Genomic DNA, 13,378 nt, shown 5'->3' on the forward strand with positions numbered 1-13,378 from the left:
GGGAGAGCAGAGGGAGAGGGACAAGCAGACTCCCTGCTGAGTGGGAGGGCAACACGGGGCCCCATTGCAGGACCCTGGAATCATGACCTGAGCTGAAGGCAGATGCTTAACCAACTGAGCCACTCAGGCACCCCACAAGGCCTTATTTTCAGGAGCAGGAGACATAACTGGCTTTTCTAACACAGAAAAGCCGGCAGAGACTTAGACAAAATGAGAAGACAGGAATTTATCCCAAATGAAAGAACAAGATAAGGCCACAGCCATAGATCTAAGCAAAACATGCCTGATTTAAATCAATGATCATAAGGATACTCACTGGACTTGAGAAAAGAGTGGACATTAGTGAGACCTTTAACATAGAGATAGGGACTAACATAGCAGAGATGAAGGGCTCAATAAACACTTGATGGAATAAACAGCAGGATGGAAGAAGCAGAGGAACGAATTAGTGACCTAGAAGACAAAGTAATAGAAAGCAACGAAGCTCAACAAAAGAGAAAGAAGAACCATGCAAACAAGAATAGACTTAGAGAACTCAGTGACTCCATCAAACATAATTACGTTCATATTATAGGAGTTCCCAAAGAGAGAGAAAACTTGAAGAAACAATAGCTGGAAACTGCCCTAATCTGGGGAAGGAAACAGATATCCAGGTTCAGGAGGCAAGGGGACCCCCCCAAAATTAAGAAAAGCGGGCGCCTGGGTGGCTCAGAAGATCATGACTGCCTTCAGCTCAGGTCATGATCCTGGAGTCCCGGGATCGAGTCCTGCATCGGGCTCCCTGCTCAGCAGGGAGTCTGCTTCTCCCTCTGACGCTCCCCCCTCTCATGCTCTCTCTATTTTATTCTCTCTCTCAAATAAATAAATAAAATCTTTAAAAAAAAATTAAGAAAAGCAGATCCACACCAAGACATCTTGTCATTAAAACGGCAAAATATAGAGATAAAGAAAAAAATATTAAAAGATGCAAGACAAAAGAGGACAATTACATACAAAGGAAACTCCGTAAGGCCATCAGCAGATTTTTCAGCAGAAACTTTCCAAGCCAGAAAGGAGTGGCAAGATATATTCAAAGTGCTGAGTGGGAAAAATCTGTAGCCAAGAAATACTCTATCCAGTAAGGCTAACATTCAAAATAGAAGGAAGAAATAAAGAGATTTGCAGACAAACAGTAATTAAATGAGTTCATGACCACTAAACCAGCCCTGCAAGAAATACTAAAGGACTCATGTCTCATCGAAGTGGTGTCAGGTCATGTAAAATATGACACCATATACTTACAACATGGGGAGGACAGGAGTAAAGAATGGGTTCAAACTTGAATGACCCATCAACTTAATATAGACTGCTATTTGCAGAAGAGGTTATATACAAACCTAATGGTAACCACAAGTCAAAAACCACTAATAAATATGCAAAGAATAAAGAGAAGGAAATCTAAATATATCATTAAAGAAAACTAGCAAACCATGAAAGAAAGATAAGAAAGGATCAGACCCATCTATATGCCACCTACAGAGACTTACTTTATTTATTTATTTAAAAAGATTTATTTATTTGAGAGAGAGAGAGAGAATGAGTGCAAGCAGGGGAGGGGCAAAGGGAGAGGGGGAAAGAATCTCAAGCAGACTCTCCGCAGAGTGCGGAGCCCGACATGGGGCTAGATCTCACAACCCTGAGACCATGATCTGAGCTGAATTCAAGAGTCGACACATAACCAAGCCACCCAGGCATCCCTACAGAGATTCATTTTAGATCTAAAGACACCTACAGATTGAAAGTGAAGGGGTGGAGAAACATTTATCATGCAAATGGGTGTCAAAAGAAAACCAGAGTAGCAATACTTATATCAGACAAACTAGACTTTAAAACAAAGACTGTAACAAGAGACAAAGAAGGGTACTATATAATAATAAAGGGGATAATCCAAGAAGAAGATACAACAACTGTTGAGGTTGAAGGCTTATTATTGGTAACAAATTATCCTTTGTGAATAAACTTCTCTATAACATTAATAAAAGTGTCTTGATTAGTGTGGCTTTCATATATATATATGCATGCATATATATTTTTTATGATTTTATTTATTTGAGAGAGAGAGAGAGAGAGGAGAGAACACATAAGCTGGGGGGAGGAGCAGAAGGAGTGAGAGGGGCAGAAGGAGAGGGAGAAGCAGATTCCCCACTGAACAGGAAGCCTGACTCGGGGCTCGATCCCAGGACCCTGGGATCATGACCTGAGCTGAAGCAGATGCTTAACTGACTGAGCCACCCAGGTGCCCCAGCTTTCATGTATATTAATGTGGAAGGATGCTCTAAGACTGGCTGCAACAGGAGCAATAACAGAAAGAGGGTTCTGAAAAGGAAAAGAGGAGAGAATGAGGAATAAGCCCAGGAAAGTATGGAGAGTTGATTAGAAAGCCTGACAGAGAAGGTCCTCATGTGAGGGAGGGGATAAAACTCACACATATCAAGGCCTGAACCCAGAGCGAAAGGGAAGAAGGGGAAACAGTTACCATAAATCACAGTGTCATTATGTAAGGGAGACTAAGAGGGTATGAGGGATTTAAATAAAAAAGGTTAGTCTCCTTCATCGTTGGCACATTCTTCAGTACATTTACTTTGTTTCCTCCTATTTTGCTTACGACTAGTGATTTTCATGCCTGTCTACCCTACAAGATAACCAAGTACTGGAGAGCAGAAACCATGTTTTATGCATCACTGCAACTCATTCAATGCCTAGTACAGAGTTTTACACAAAGGAGACACTCAGCAACTTTGTTGAAATACAATTTTCTACCCGGTGGTTAATGTAACTTTACATTTATAAGTAACCATGTTCCTTCAAATCTTCAAACTCCATAGTTGCCTTATATTACTAGTTTAAACAGTGAAGATAAACAAGTATTAATAAAGAATGGTAATTCTAAAGTATTATAATAATTCAGTATCTCAGAAGCAGAGGTTTTCCAGGACTAGGAGAAAAGGAGCAGCCACCCAAAACTGGAAAGAAACACGGGAAGAAGCAAGAAGAGGTTGTGCTGAGAGGGGAGGAGGAAGGAATGCTAAGTTGTCTGAATGAACAAGAAAATGAAGGGAGGAAATAAAAGCAAGACATTATCTCTGGCCATTCTAAAATTCTGCTGTGCTGGAGGCATCTGCTGTAATAAGCACATTCATATCTTTCCCAGGCCAAATTTGGATTCAGCCCACTGTTGATGCCTGTCTTCACTCTCAAATGTTTTTCTGCTAATTTATTTTTAAGCTTAATATTTTATTTTACAGCAAAAAAAAAAAAAAAAAAAGATGGAAAAAGACCCTTCATCACCACCCTCCGCCATTTCTGCCAAAAATGTAATCCTTTGAGACCTGTTGTAGGAATGCAATGTATCCAGATCATGAAGTTTAAGAAAAACAAAATTATTTTCCTATTTTGTAGATTTTTAAGAACCTCTCTTGTCATTTACCAATAGGGGGGAAAAAGGACTGATGAAATATCTATTTTTTATATTATTATAAGATTTTTCTTCCAACAACAATCTTAATAACATGAATGTGGGATCATCTGGATTCCATTGGTTAGAATTATCTATAAGCTGTCATATCTACAGTAAGACAAGTAGGGTCCATATTAATGACTAAAGGGCAAAACCATTTAGTTATTCAAATAACTTCTAAATCAACAGAGAAGTACAAAATGCATCTGGTGTGATTCTGAGTACTTGGTATGTTTTCTATTAGAAATATGTGGAAGTTAGAGATTTGTATATAATGATATGGGACAATTATTTATTAACTGTAACATCCAATTAATCAGCATTTTCTGACTTTGTCCACTCTAAGCCAAAGCTTAATGAAGTATCCTTACTGGATATATGGATAACACTGGTTGGAGAAATGAGGGGACGGGAGTGATGTCAATTCAGTACCTCTAAGCAAAAAGATGAAAAGCCCCCAGAATTATGCTGTATAAATTGGGACTCACTTGGGGAATCTTACTATAGTTAAATAATATGAACTTTAGAGTCAGAACTGAGTTTGAGTTCTGGCTCTGCTACTTACTAAGTGGTAGAGATTCCTTCATCTTAAAATGGAAATATTAATTGATTTGGATTAGGTGCTGCAAGTCAAATATAGCATCTTGTACTAGGTGGTAAGAATTAGCTGTCTTTATTACTGTTATCACTTTCCTCTGGACTTCTGTTCTTTATCATGTTCTATTTGATACATAGGCTTATAAAAGAAATACCAGGTTTGACATGAAAGACGCAGTTAACAGGTTTTAGTTTGCTCATTTTGGGGGTCTGGGATTGGGAGGAGAAATACTTCTAGTATGGTGGCAGGAAGGTCATCACTCAGGAGGTGGCTCAGGAAATTCTGTGATTCTCTGTGCTGTAATGCTCACTTCTGTTTCTCTGATTAGGTAAAAGCTAGGTTTACACAAATGACTTTTTTCAGGTAGTAATCAACAGATTTTCCTATCACACCATGCTGAATACATCTACCTGCCTTTGGCTTTTATATTTTGAAGTGGAAAAATACCTAGATCTCAAATTTATTTATAATCAGATAAGTGTATGTTCATTTACACAGTATAAGTAAAAGTTACAATTTAGCAATAGAAAAATTAAAGAACCATAAAGTTAGGTTCTACATCTCACATTTTTTCCTGATATATTTATTTAAAAAGAATTAGTTTAATTATACATTACATCTTGAATTAGATACAATTTGAAACAATGCAAAAGGTGATTTAAGCACTCTGGGTATGGAGAAATCTTAATTAATAATTAACAGTCCTAAAGAAATCTTCTAACAAAATGGGCAAACTTCAAATATATTTTACTCAGTGTGAGAAGCCAGGCATAAAGGAACATATATTTTATGATTCCATTTATATGAAATGTCCAGAAAAGGCAAATTTACAGGGACAGAAAGTATATTTGTGGTTGCCTCGGAATGAGAAGTGACTGCAAATGGCCATGAGTTTTCTTTTTGGAGTGATGGAAATGTTCTAAGATTAGATAGTGTGATAGTTGTGCAAATCTGTAAATATACTAAAAATTGCTAAAATGTACACTTGAAATGAGTGAATTTTATGGGATATAAATTATACCTCAACAAACCTGTTAATAAGAATGGATCCTCTGTGTGTCTGGATACTAGAGAAGATTTTTTTTACATGTTTAATGAAATGAGAATTTTAAAGAGGAAATAAATCCACTTCTATTGAGAATGAGAGGCCGAATGATGTCTTATGAAGTAAGACCTATCCTGAACAATAAATCATCCACAAAGTGCCACCTGGGTATGGGGGATCTTTGGAATCTGGGAAGGGAATGCATCACTTCAGGGTGCTTGAATTTAAGATAAATAGGGTATTTCTATTTCTTCCCAGGGTAAACATGAACTACAATGAGTACCAGGGGAGAAAGCTTCAGTTCTTCAGGGCATCATTTTGAGCATCAGTAACCAGTGCGCCTCAAAGAAGTAAAAGAAGGGACCTGTCATATTTTGATAGATTCTAGGATACTCTCTAGATTACCTGGGTGATTAAGAACTACAACAAGGTGACTCTAAGAGATATGGATCATGGAGGAAAGGGCATTACACAATGGCTCATGATGAAGGGACCCATGGCCTTCACTGTTACCCAAGGGTATCCTATTTTGGTTCTATTTCTGCTCTATTGGGTTTTAGCTTACTCTTTAATTCTTTTTATTCCAAAAAAGTGACATTTACACAAGAACCCCTGCTTTAAACTTTGAGCATATATTTCAGTTCTTAATTTAACAAACATGATTTTTGAATACCTAAGTAAACAAAGGGTGACCCAATGTTATTCAGTAACTGTGAAATGTTCCTCTATCAATAGCTGATTAATGAATATGAAAGGCCATTAGACAGTATGTTTCTTCAGGGTAAGGACCATGTGCTATTAACCTGCAACTCTGCAACAAACGTAAGCACAGGGCTTGCCCTTCCTAATAACTGTTTGCTCAACTAAGAATTAAAGCATCATATAAATAATAAGCACAGTATAAATGTAAATGATTACATCATTTTCCACCATTAAACTAATCCTTAACAATTTTTAAAAAACATTTTATTTGAGGGCGCCTGGGTGGCTCAGTTGGTTAAGTGACTGCTTTCGGCTCAGGTCATGATCCCAGAGTCCCGGGATCGAGTTCCACATCGGGCTCCCTGCTCGGCGGGGAGCCTGCTTCTCCCTCTGACCCTCCCCCCTCTCATGTGCTCTCTCTCTCTGTCTCAAATAAATAAATAAAATCTTTAAAAAAACAAAAAAAAACCAAAAAAAACCCAAAACATTTTATTTGAGAGAGAGAGCGTGAGTGGGGGGTAGGGGCAGAGGGAAAAGCACAAACAGACTCCCTGCTGAGCAGGAAGCCTGATTAGGGGCTTGATCCCAGGACGCTGGAATCAGGACTGGAGCCAAAGGCAGATGTTTAACCAACTGAGCCACCCAGGTACCCCAGTAATCCTTAACAATTTAAACCTGGCTGTTAAAACACCACCTTCAAGAAAGGCTTCATAAGTTAAAGCATGAGTTACATATAACTCATTAAAAGTAGAGAAAAGTGAGAGAACTGTAAGGGAAAAAAATCCCTCAAATTTGTGGTGGTTGTGGCATAAAAAATTCCCAAGAATCTAAGATATATAATGATACAAATGAAACATCTTGGGATATTTTTACACAAAGGAAAATGGTAAAAGATGAACAGCACATTTCATCTGGGTCAATGAAATATTCTGCGCTTATGCTTATGGTAAATCCAGACACACACACACACAGGTATATCTTTTTATTAAGAAAATATATATGCAGTCATTAAAAATAATTAGGCATTAGTGTTATATACCTAATTGGGTATATGGAAAGATCTCCAAGACATACAACTAAGTGAACAAAACAAGGTGAGAAACTGTGAATGGTTTGATTAGTTTAAAAAAGTAATTTTATCTGTATTTTATCTGCTGGCAATAACGAGTGACTTTTTTCCCCCCAAGAAGTCAACTGTCAGAGGATATGGGTAGAGGTGGGAAAGAAAACTTTTGTTCTGCATTTTATATGTTTCTGTAGTATTTGAATTTTCTAACCACACACATATATTTTATTTAAGGAAATGTCCATCCAGTTGATACAACTGTGGAACAGTTTGATTTCTTGTTTATTATTTATGGTATCAGAAAGACTAATATAAGCTCCTAGTGGCCATGTCAGTGTTTCACTCACGTGGCTGTCCATGATGTTGCCTGGCATAGTAACTCTGTATATTGAGATGTTCAATGAACTTTTGATCCATTGAAAAAAAAGACAAATAATATTAAAAATATTTTCAAATAAGTTAAAATAAGACAAACAGCTGAGTCCACTCCCTGAAGCATGCTGAGCAAGGCCCAGGAGTTTATACTGGCTGAACACTATGAGCATGGCTCATTTGCAATCTGTGGCCAGGATAATACAATTTACATCTACAGAATTTTCCTGAATTATACACCAGAAATAATTTCCCATAAGTTAGAAATTTAGGAAGTATCTAAGAATTGGTATGATCCACCCTTACCTCTCACTCTCCCTAACCCCACTGTGTCAGTTACCAATGCAATGTCTCTTTCCTCCAAACTGACCTTTCTTTGCCCTGTTTTGTGTTACTGGAGCTGGATATGTAAACGCTTCTCCTTTCGCAGCTGGCACAATACTGTTTTGTCAGTATAAAGGCTGAAGGGACACAGCAGTAGAAAGTGGTTTCTTTTCCTGGTTCTGGTGTGCTCCTATGGCATGCACCTGCTAGAGGTGGACACCCCAAAGTGCTTGCCATTTATGGAGTTTCAGTGGTACTCCAGACAGTGGCTTCCTATCAAGTTTCACTGGCTCTCGACTGAGGGGGATTCCCAGCAAGTTTTGCCAGAACTCCAGGAGGTAGTTTCCTGCTTGCCAGCTCTGGTCTGTGGCACCTCAGTGAATTTCTATGCCATCCAGTGGCCAAATCAACACTGCTCCAGCAAGGTCTGAATCACAAGTCTTGTTGGGGAGGAGCCCTCTTCCAAGTTTGTTCCTTTCTTGGGGACTCTGCCTAAGCCCAAAGGTAGTAGCTGCTCTCTGTTTCTGATATTCCTCTATTCTTCAGAATTATCTTTACTTCTTAGCAGTTAATCCCCTGTTACTACTTAATAACTTATTAAATTTTTCCTGTTCATATTACTGCCGTGGTTTCTGGCTCCTAATTCATGCCCGAACCAAATCAAATCAAACCAAGCGAACAAGAATAAATTAAATTCATAAACCCACACCTAAAACATAAGTTTGAATTATTGTTTGATAACACAGAGAAACAGTATGGCATTTAGCCCAACTTATTAACTTCATAAAAACTCCCACAAAACTAAAACCAGTATGATGGTTTTGCACTGTGTAAACTAAGCTAAGCTAGGACAACATTTCCCAGAATTTTCTTTCCTCTCTGATTTGAGGGTTCGGGTTGGCCAGAAGAGAAATTTCTCTGAGATTTGGGCAAAAATGAAGCAGCAGTCATTACACTCTGAAGGCAATATAGGATGCACTGATACAGCTCATACGCTTTGTCACTGCCCTGCTGGCTCATGTCGATACGGGGAATGGACTGAGCTCACAGTTCCTCCAGTTCCTGCCACATCTCCTTCAGCTTCTCCTAGCCCAGGGCCAGGTGCAAGTATGGCTTGCAGTGCTATGGCTAACAGTGCTGCTTCTTTTGCGGGTCATTTGCATTACTGAGGTTAGAATAAGTAAGAGCTATACAGAGATTCCAGTTTGTCCTTGTTCTTCATGGTGTCATGACCTACAGAGACTTCAGGCCCACAAGTAGAGCCTTCCATAAACTTTCCCCCCAGTTTCTATAACAATATAAGGGTTGGTCCCTTATAGTAAGTTATTTAATTATATCATTCATGGTGTTTCTGCTATCATGATCAAACCCTCACTAATATACACTGTAAAATGGTTAAATGATTCTCCTTAAAAAAAAAAAAAATCATAAGCAATGGGTCACTTAAGCAATTGAGTTTCTATTGTCAATTCTTATTTTCCCTGTGTTTCTTATTTATTTCTACATAATATTTAAGTTTAAAAAATATTTTAGATGTTGAAAGTGGGAAAGATTTAAAATGCCATTTTCTTTAACAAATGCCAGGTGAGGGCTTATATGAAGGCTAGTTAGACAGTGGACTAAGTTTTCTAGCTGCTCTGAGATATAGAGACAAATTTCTTAGGTGCCTTAGGATCCAGGACAGCCTGGCCAATTTTTGTAAGTGTTCTCCATGCTAGCAGGGGAATGAGATGAAGGGATCAGGGAGTTCAGAGAAGGTTAGTATGTATGCACTGAAGGAAAAATGGAGTAGGCCTGGAGCTAGGGTGAAGCTGGGGAGGGAAGACCAAAAGATGATGCTCAAGCTTCAGTTAGTTGTCATTAGTTTCTAAACCTAAAATTCATTTGTTTGACATTTCTGAAATTTGTCCTGTTTCCTGAGCATGGTCAGTATGACTTGCCAGTTCTTAGAAGTGTGAATGTCATAAATTCCACTTTCTGTTTTAAAAGAGGGAGGGAGGATAAATAGGAAGAAAGAGGGATATGCAGTGACTTAGCAGAGAAAGAGCTTCTGATTATGGAGAACCTTTGGGTTAAGACCTTTAACTGTGGACAGACTGAAGTAAAGTTAAAAAAAAAACAAACTGGCCTTATCAATAAATATTTATGAGACAATATCCTAGCCTCATGGAATTTATTTTCTGTGGTAGGGGAAGATATGCAAATGTAAACAAATGAATATGTAATTTCGGGTGTTACAAAATGCTGTAAAGAAAAATAAAAGAAAAAAAGAAAAAGAAGGGATGGGATGGGTGGGGTTCTATCTTAGGAGATGATTTAATATTATATATTAAATTTTCTACACACAGTACAATTGGCTCTTGAAAATGCGGGGGTTAGGGGCACTGACCCCCTGTGCAGTCAATAATCTGTATATAACTGTTACTCCCCCACAACTTAGCTATTCATACCTTAGAGTTGATTGGAATCCTTACTGATAACATGAACAGTTGATTAACATATATTTTGTATGTTATATGTATCATATACTATATTTTTACAATAAACCAGAGAAAAATGCTATTGAGAAAATCATAAGAGAAAATACATTTGCAGTACAGTACTGGAAAAAAGCCACAAATAAGTGGACCTGTACAGTTCAAATCTGTGTTGTTCAAGGGTCAACTGTATGCAACAAATATTATAATAAACATAACCACAGATATATCTTATATATACAAGGGGAAAAGATTCATGTGTTTCCATGATAGATCAAACTGCATATATTTATATAAATCATAATAAGCTTATGTATAGACCAATGAAACTTACCCTGTAGAAAGCACTGGTCAAAGGGAGCAATGCTGCAGCAATATTATATTCTTCTAAACTTGAACAATCCTTAAACAAAACAAAGAGAAATGAGCGTAATTAGGACATTTACCAGAAATCACAAAAATATGGGAGCAAAAATCCAGGATACACTGTTTACTGTCTTATGGGGTTTTTACTCTTATTCCAAACTGTCGCTAATTCTTAAGTAAATTTGAAAAAATAACTGTCCTTGAAGCACATTCATTTTAGAAATGAGATAAAAATACATTTCAGAAAGACTTTTTTTAAAGTTTTTTATTTAAATTCCAGTTAGTTAATATACAGTGCAATATTAGTTTCAGGTGTACAATGTAGTGATTCACCACTTCTATACAATGCCAGGTGCTCATTACAGCAAGTGCACTCCTTAATCCCCATCACCTATTTCACCCATCTCACCACCTACCTCCCCTCTGGTAACCATTCATTTGTTCTCTAAAGTTAAGTAAGAGTCTGTTTCTTGGTTTCTCTCCCTCTCTCTTTTCCTTTGTTTGTTTGCTTATTTTGTTTCTTCAATTCCACATGAATGAACTCATATGGTATTTGTTTTTCTCTGACTGACTTATTTCACTTAGCATAATACTGTCTAGCTCCATCCATGTTATTGCAAATGGCAAGATTTCATTCTTTTTTATGGCTGAGTAATGTTCCAATGCATGTGTGCATGCATGTGTATGTATGTACACACACATACACACACCCCACTTCTTCTTTATCCATTCATCAGTCAATGGACACGGGTTCCTTCCATAATTTGGTTATTAAAAATAATGCTGCTATAAACATCGGGTGCATGTATCCCTTTGAATTAGTATTTTTGTATTCTTTGGATAAATACCTAAGTAGTGCAATTGCTGGATCACAGGGTAGTTCTATTTTTAACTTTCTGAGGAACCTCCATACTGTTTTCCAGAGTGGTTGCACCAGTTTGCATTCCCACCAACAGTGCAAGAGGGTTCCCCTTTCTCCACATCCTTGCCAGCACCTGTTATTTTTGGGTTTTATATTTTAGCCCTTCTGACTGGTGTGAAGTGATTCTCATTGTAGTTTTAATTTGTATTTCCCTGATGATAAGTGATGTTGAGCATCTTTTCATGTGGCTGTTGGCCAGCTGTATGTATTCTCTGGAAAAATGTCTGTTCATGTCTTTTGACCATTTTTTAATTGGTTTATTCATTTTCTAGGGGTCAAGTTTCACAAGTTCTTTATATACTGTGGATACTTACCTTTTATCAGATATTCATTTGCAACTATCTTCTCCCATTCTGAAGGTTGCCTTTTAGTTTTATTGTTTCCTTTGCTGTGCAGAAGTGTTTTATTTTGATGAAGTCCCTCCCAATAGTTTATTTTTGCTTTTGTTTCCCTTGCCTCCAGAGACATAACTAGGAAGAAGTTGCTACAGCCAACGTCAAAAAGGTTACTGCCTCTGCTGTCCTCTATGACTTTTATGGTTTCAAGTCTCATATTTAGGTCTTTAATCCATTTTGAATTTATTTTTGTGTATGGTGTAAGAGAGTAGTCCAGTTTCATTCTTCTGCATGTCACTGTCCAGTTTTCCCAACACCATTTGTTGAAGAGACTCTTTTTCCCATTGGATATTCTTTCCTGCTTTGTGGAAGATTAACTTACCACATATAGTTGTGGGTTCATTTATGGGTTTTCTATTCTGTTCTATTCATCTAGGTGGCTATTTTTGTGCCAGTACCATACTGTCCTGATGACTATAGCTTTGTAATATAGCTTGAAGTTCAAAATTGTGATGCCTCCAGCTTTGCTTTTTTTCTTTTCTTTTCTTCTTTAAGGCTGCTTTGGCTACTCGGGGTCTTCTGTGGTTCCATACAAATTTTAGGATTGTTTATTCTAGCTCTGCGAAAAATGCTGATGGTATTTTACAGGGATTGCAATTAAATGTGTAGATTGCTTTGGGTAGCATAGACACTTTAACAATATTTGTTCTTCCAGGGGCGCCTGGGTGGCTCAGTCGGTTAAGCCGCTGCCTTCGGCTCAGGTCATGATCCCAGCGTCCTGGGATCGAGCCCCACGTCTGGCTCCCTGCTCAGGGGAGAGCCTGCTTCTCCCTCTCTCTCTGCCTGCCGCTCTGCCTACTTGTGCTCTCGCTCTGTCAAATAAATAAAATCTTTAAAAAAAAAAAAAACAGTATTTGTTCTTCCAATCCATGAGCATGGACTGTCTTTCCATTTCTTTGTGTTCTCTTCAATTTGTTTCATCAGTGCTCTATAGTCTTCAGAGTACTGATCTTTCACCTCTTTGGTTAGGTTTATTCCTATGTATCTTATTGTTTTTGGTGCAATTGTAAATGGGATTGATTCCTTAATTTCTTTTTCTGCTGCTTCATTATTGGTGTATAGAAATGCAACAGATTTCTGTACAATTGATTTTGTATCCTGTGACTTTACTGAATTTGTGTATCAGTTCTAGCAGTTTTTTTGGTGGAGTCTTTTGGGTTTTCTATATAGAGTATCATGTCATCTGCAAATAGTGAAAGTTTTACTTCTTCCTTATCAGTGTGGATGCCTTTTATTTCTTTTTGTTGTCTGATTTCTGTGGCTAGGACTTCCAGTACTATGTTAAATAACAGTGGTGAGAGTGGACATCCCTCTCTTGGTCCTGACCATACAGGAAAAGTGATCAGTTTTTCCCACTGAGGATGATATAAACTGTGGGTTTTTCATATATGTCCTTCATTACATCGAGGTATTTTCCCTCTAAACCTACTTTGTTGAGGGTTTTTATCATGAATGGATGATGGATGTTGTACTTTGTTAAATGCTTTTTCTCCATCTATTGAAATGATCATATGGTTCTTATCCCTTCTTTTATTAATGTGGTGTATCACATTGATTTGCGAATATTGAACTGCCCTCGCAACCCAGGAATAAATCCCACTTGATCATGGTGAAT

At 37.7% G+C, this 13,378-nt stretch overlaps 1 protein-coding gene across 3 annotated transcripts in view; it reads right to left on the minus strand.

The window, feature by feature from the left end:
* Positions 1 to 13,378, minus strand: part of SBF2 (SET binding factor 2) — a 472,728-nt gene that overhangs the window by 102,828 nt on the left and 356,522 nt on the right. For all 3 annotated transcript variants that reach the window (XM_045894160.3, XM_045894159.3, XM_045894158.3), the window contains exon 17: positions 10,415 to 10,483. In XM_045894160.3, coding sequence (XP_045750116.1) covers positions 10,415 to 10,483 — 69 coding nt within the window. The remainder of the gene's footprint in view (positions 1 to 10,414; positions 10,484 to 13,378) is intronic.

The sequence above is a fragment of the Mirounga angustirostris genome, unplaced genomic scaffold (genome assembly GCF_029215605.1).
Source record: "Mirounga angustirostris isolate CCGP_5_RB_7025 unplaced genomic scaffold, mMirAng1.0.hap1 SCAF_13, whole genome shotgun sequence".
NCBI classification, from domain to species: Eukaryota; Metazoa; Chordata; class Mammalia; order Carnivora; family Phocidae; genus Mirounga; species Mirounga angustirostris.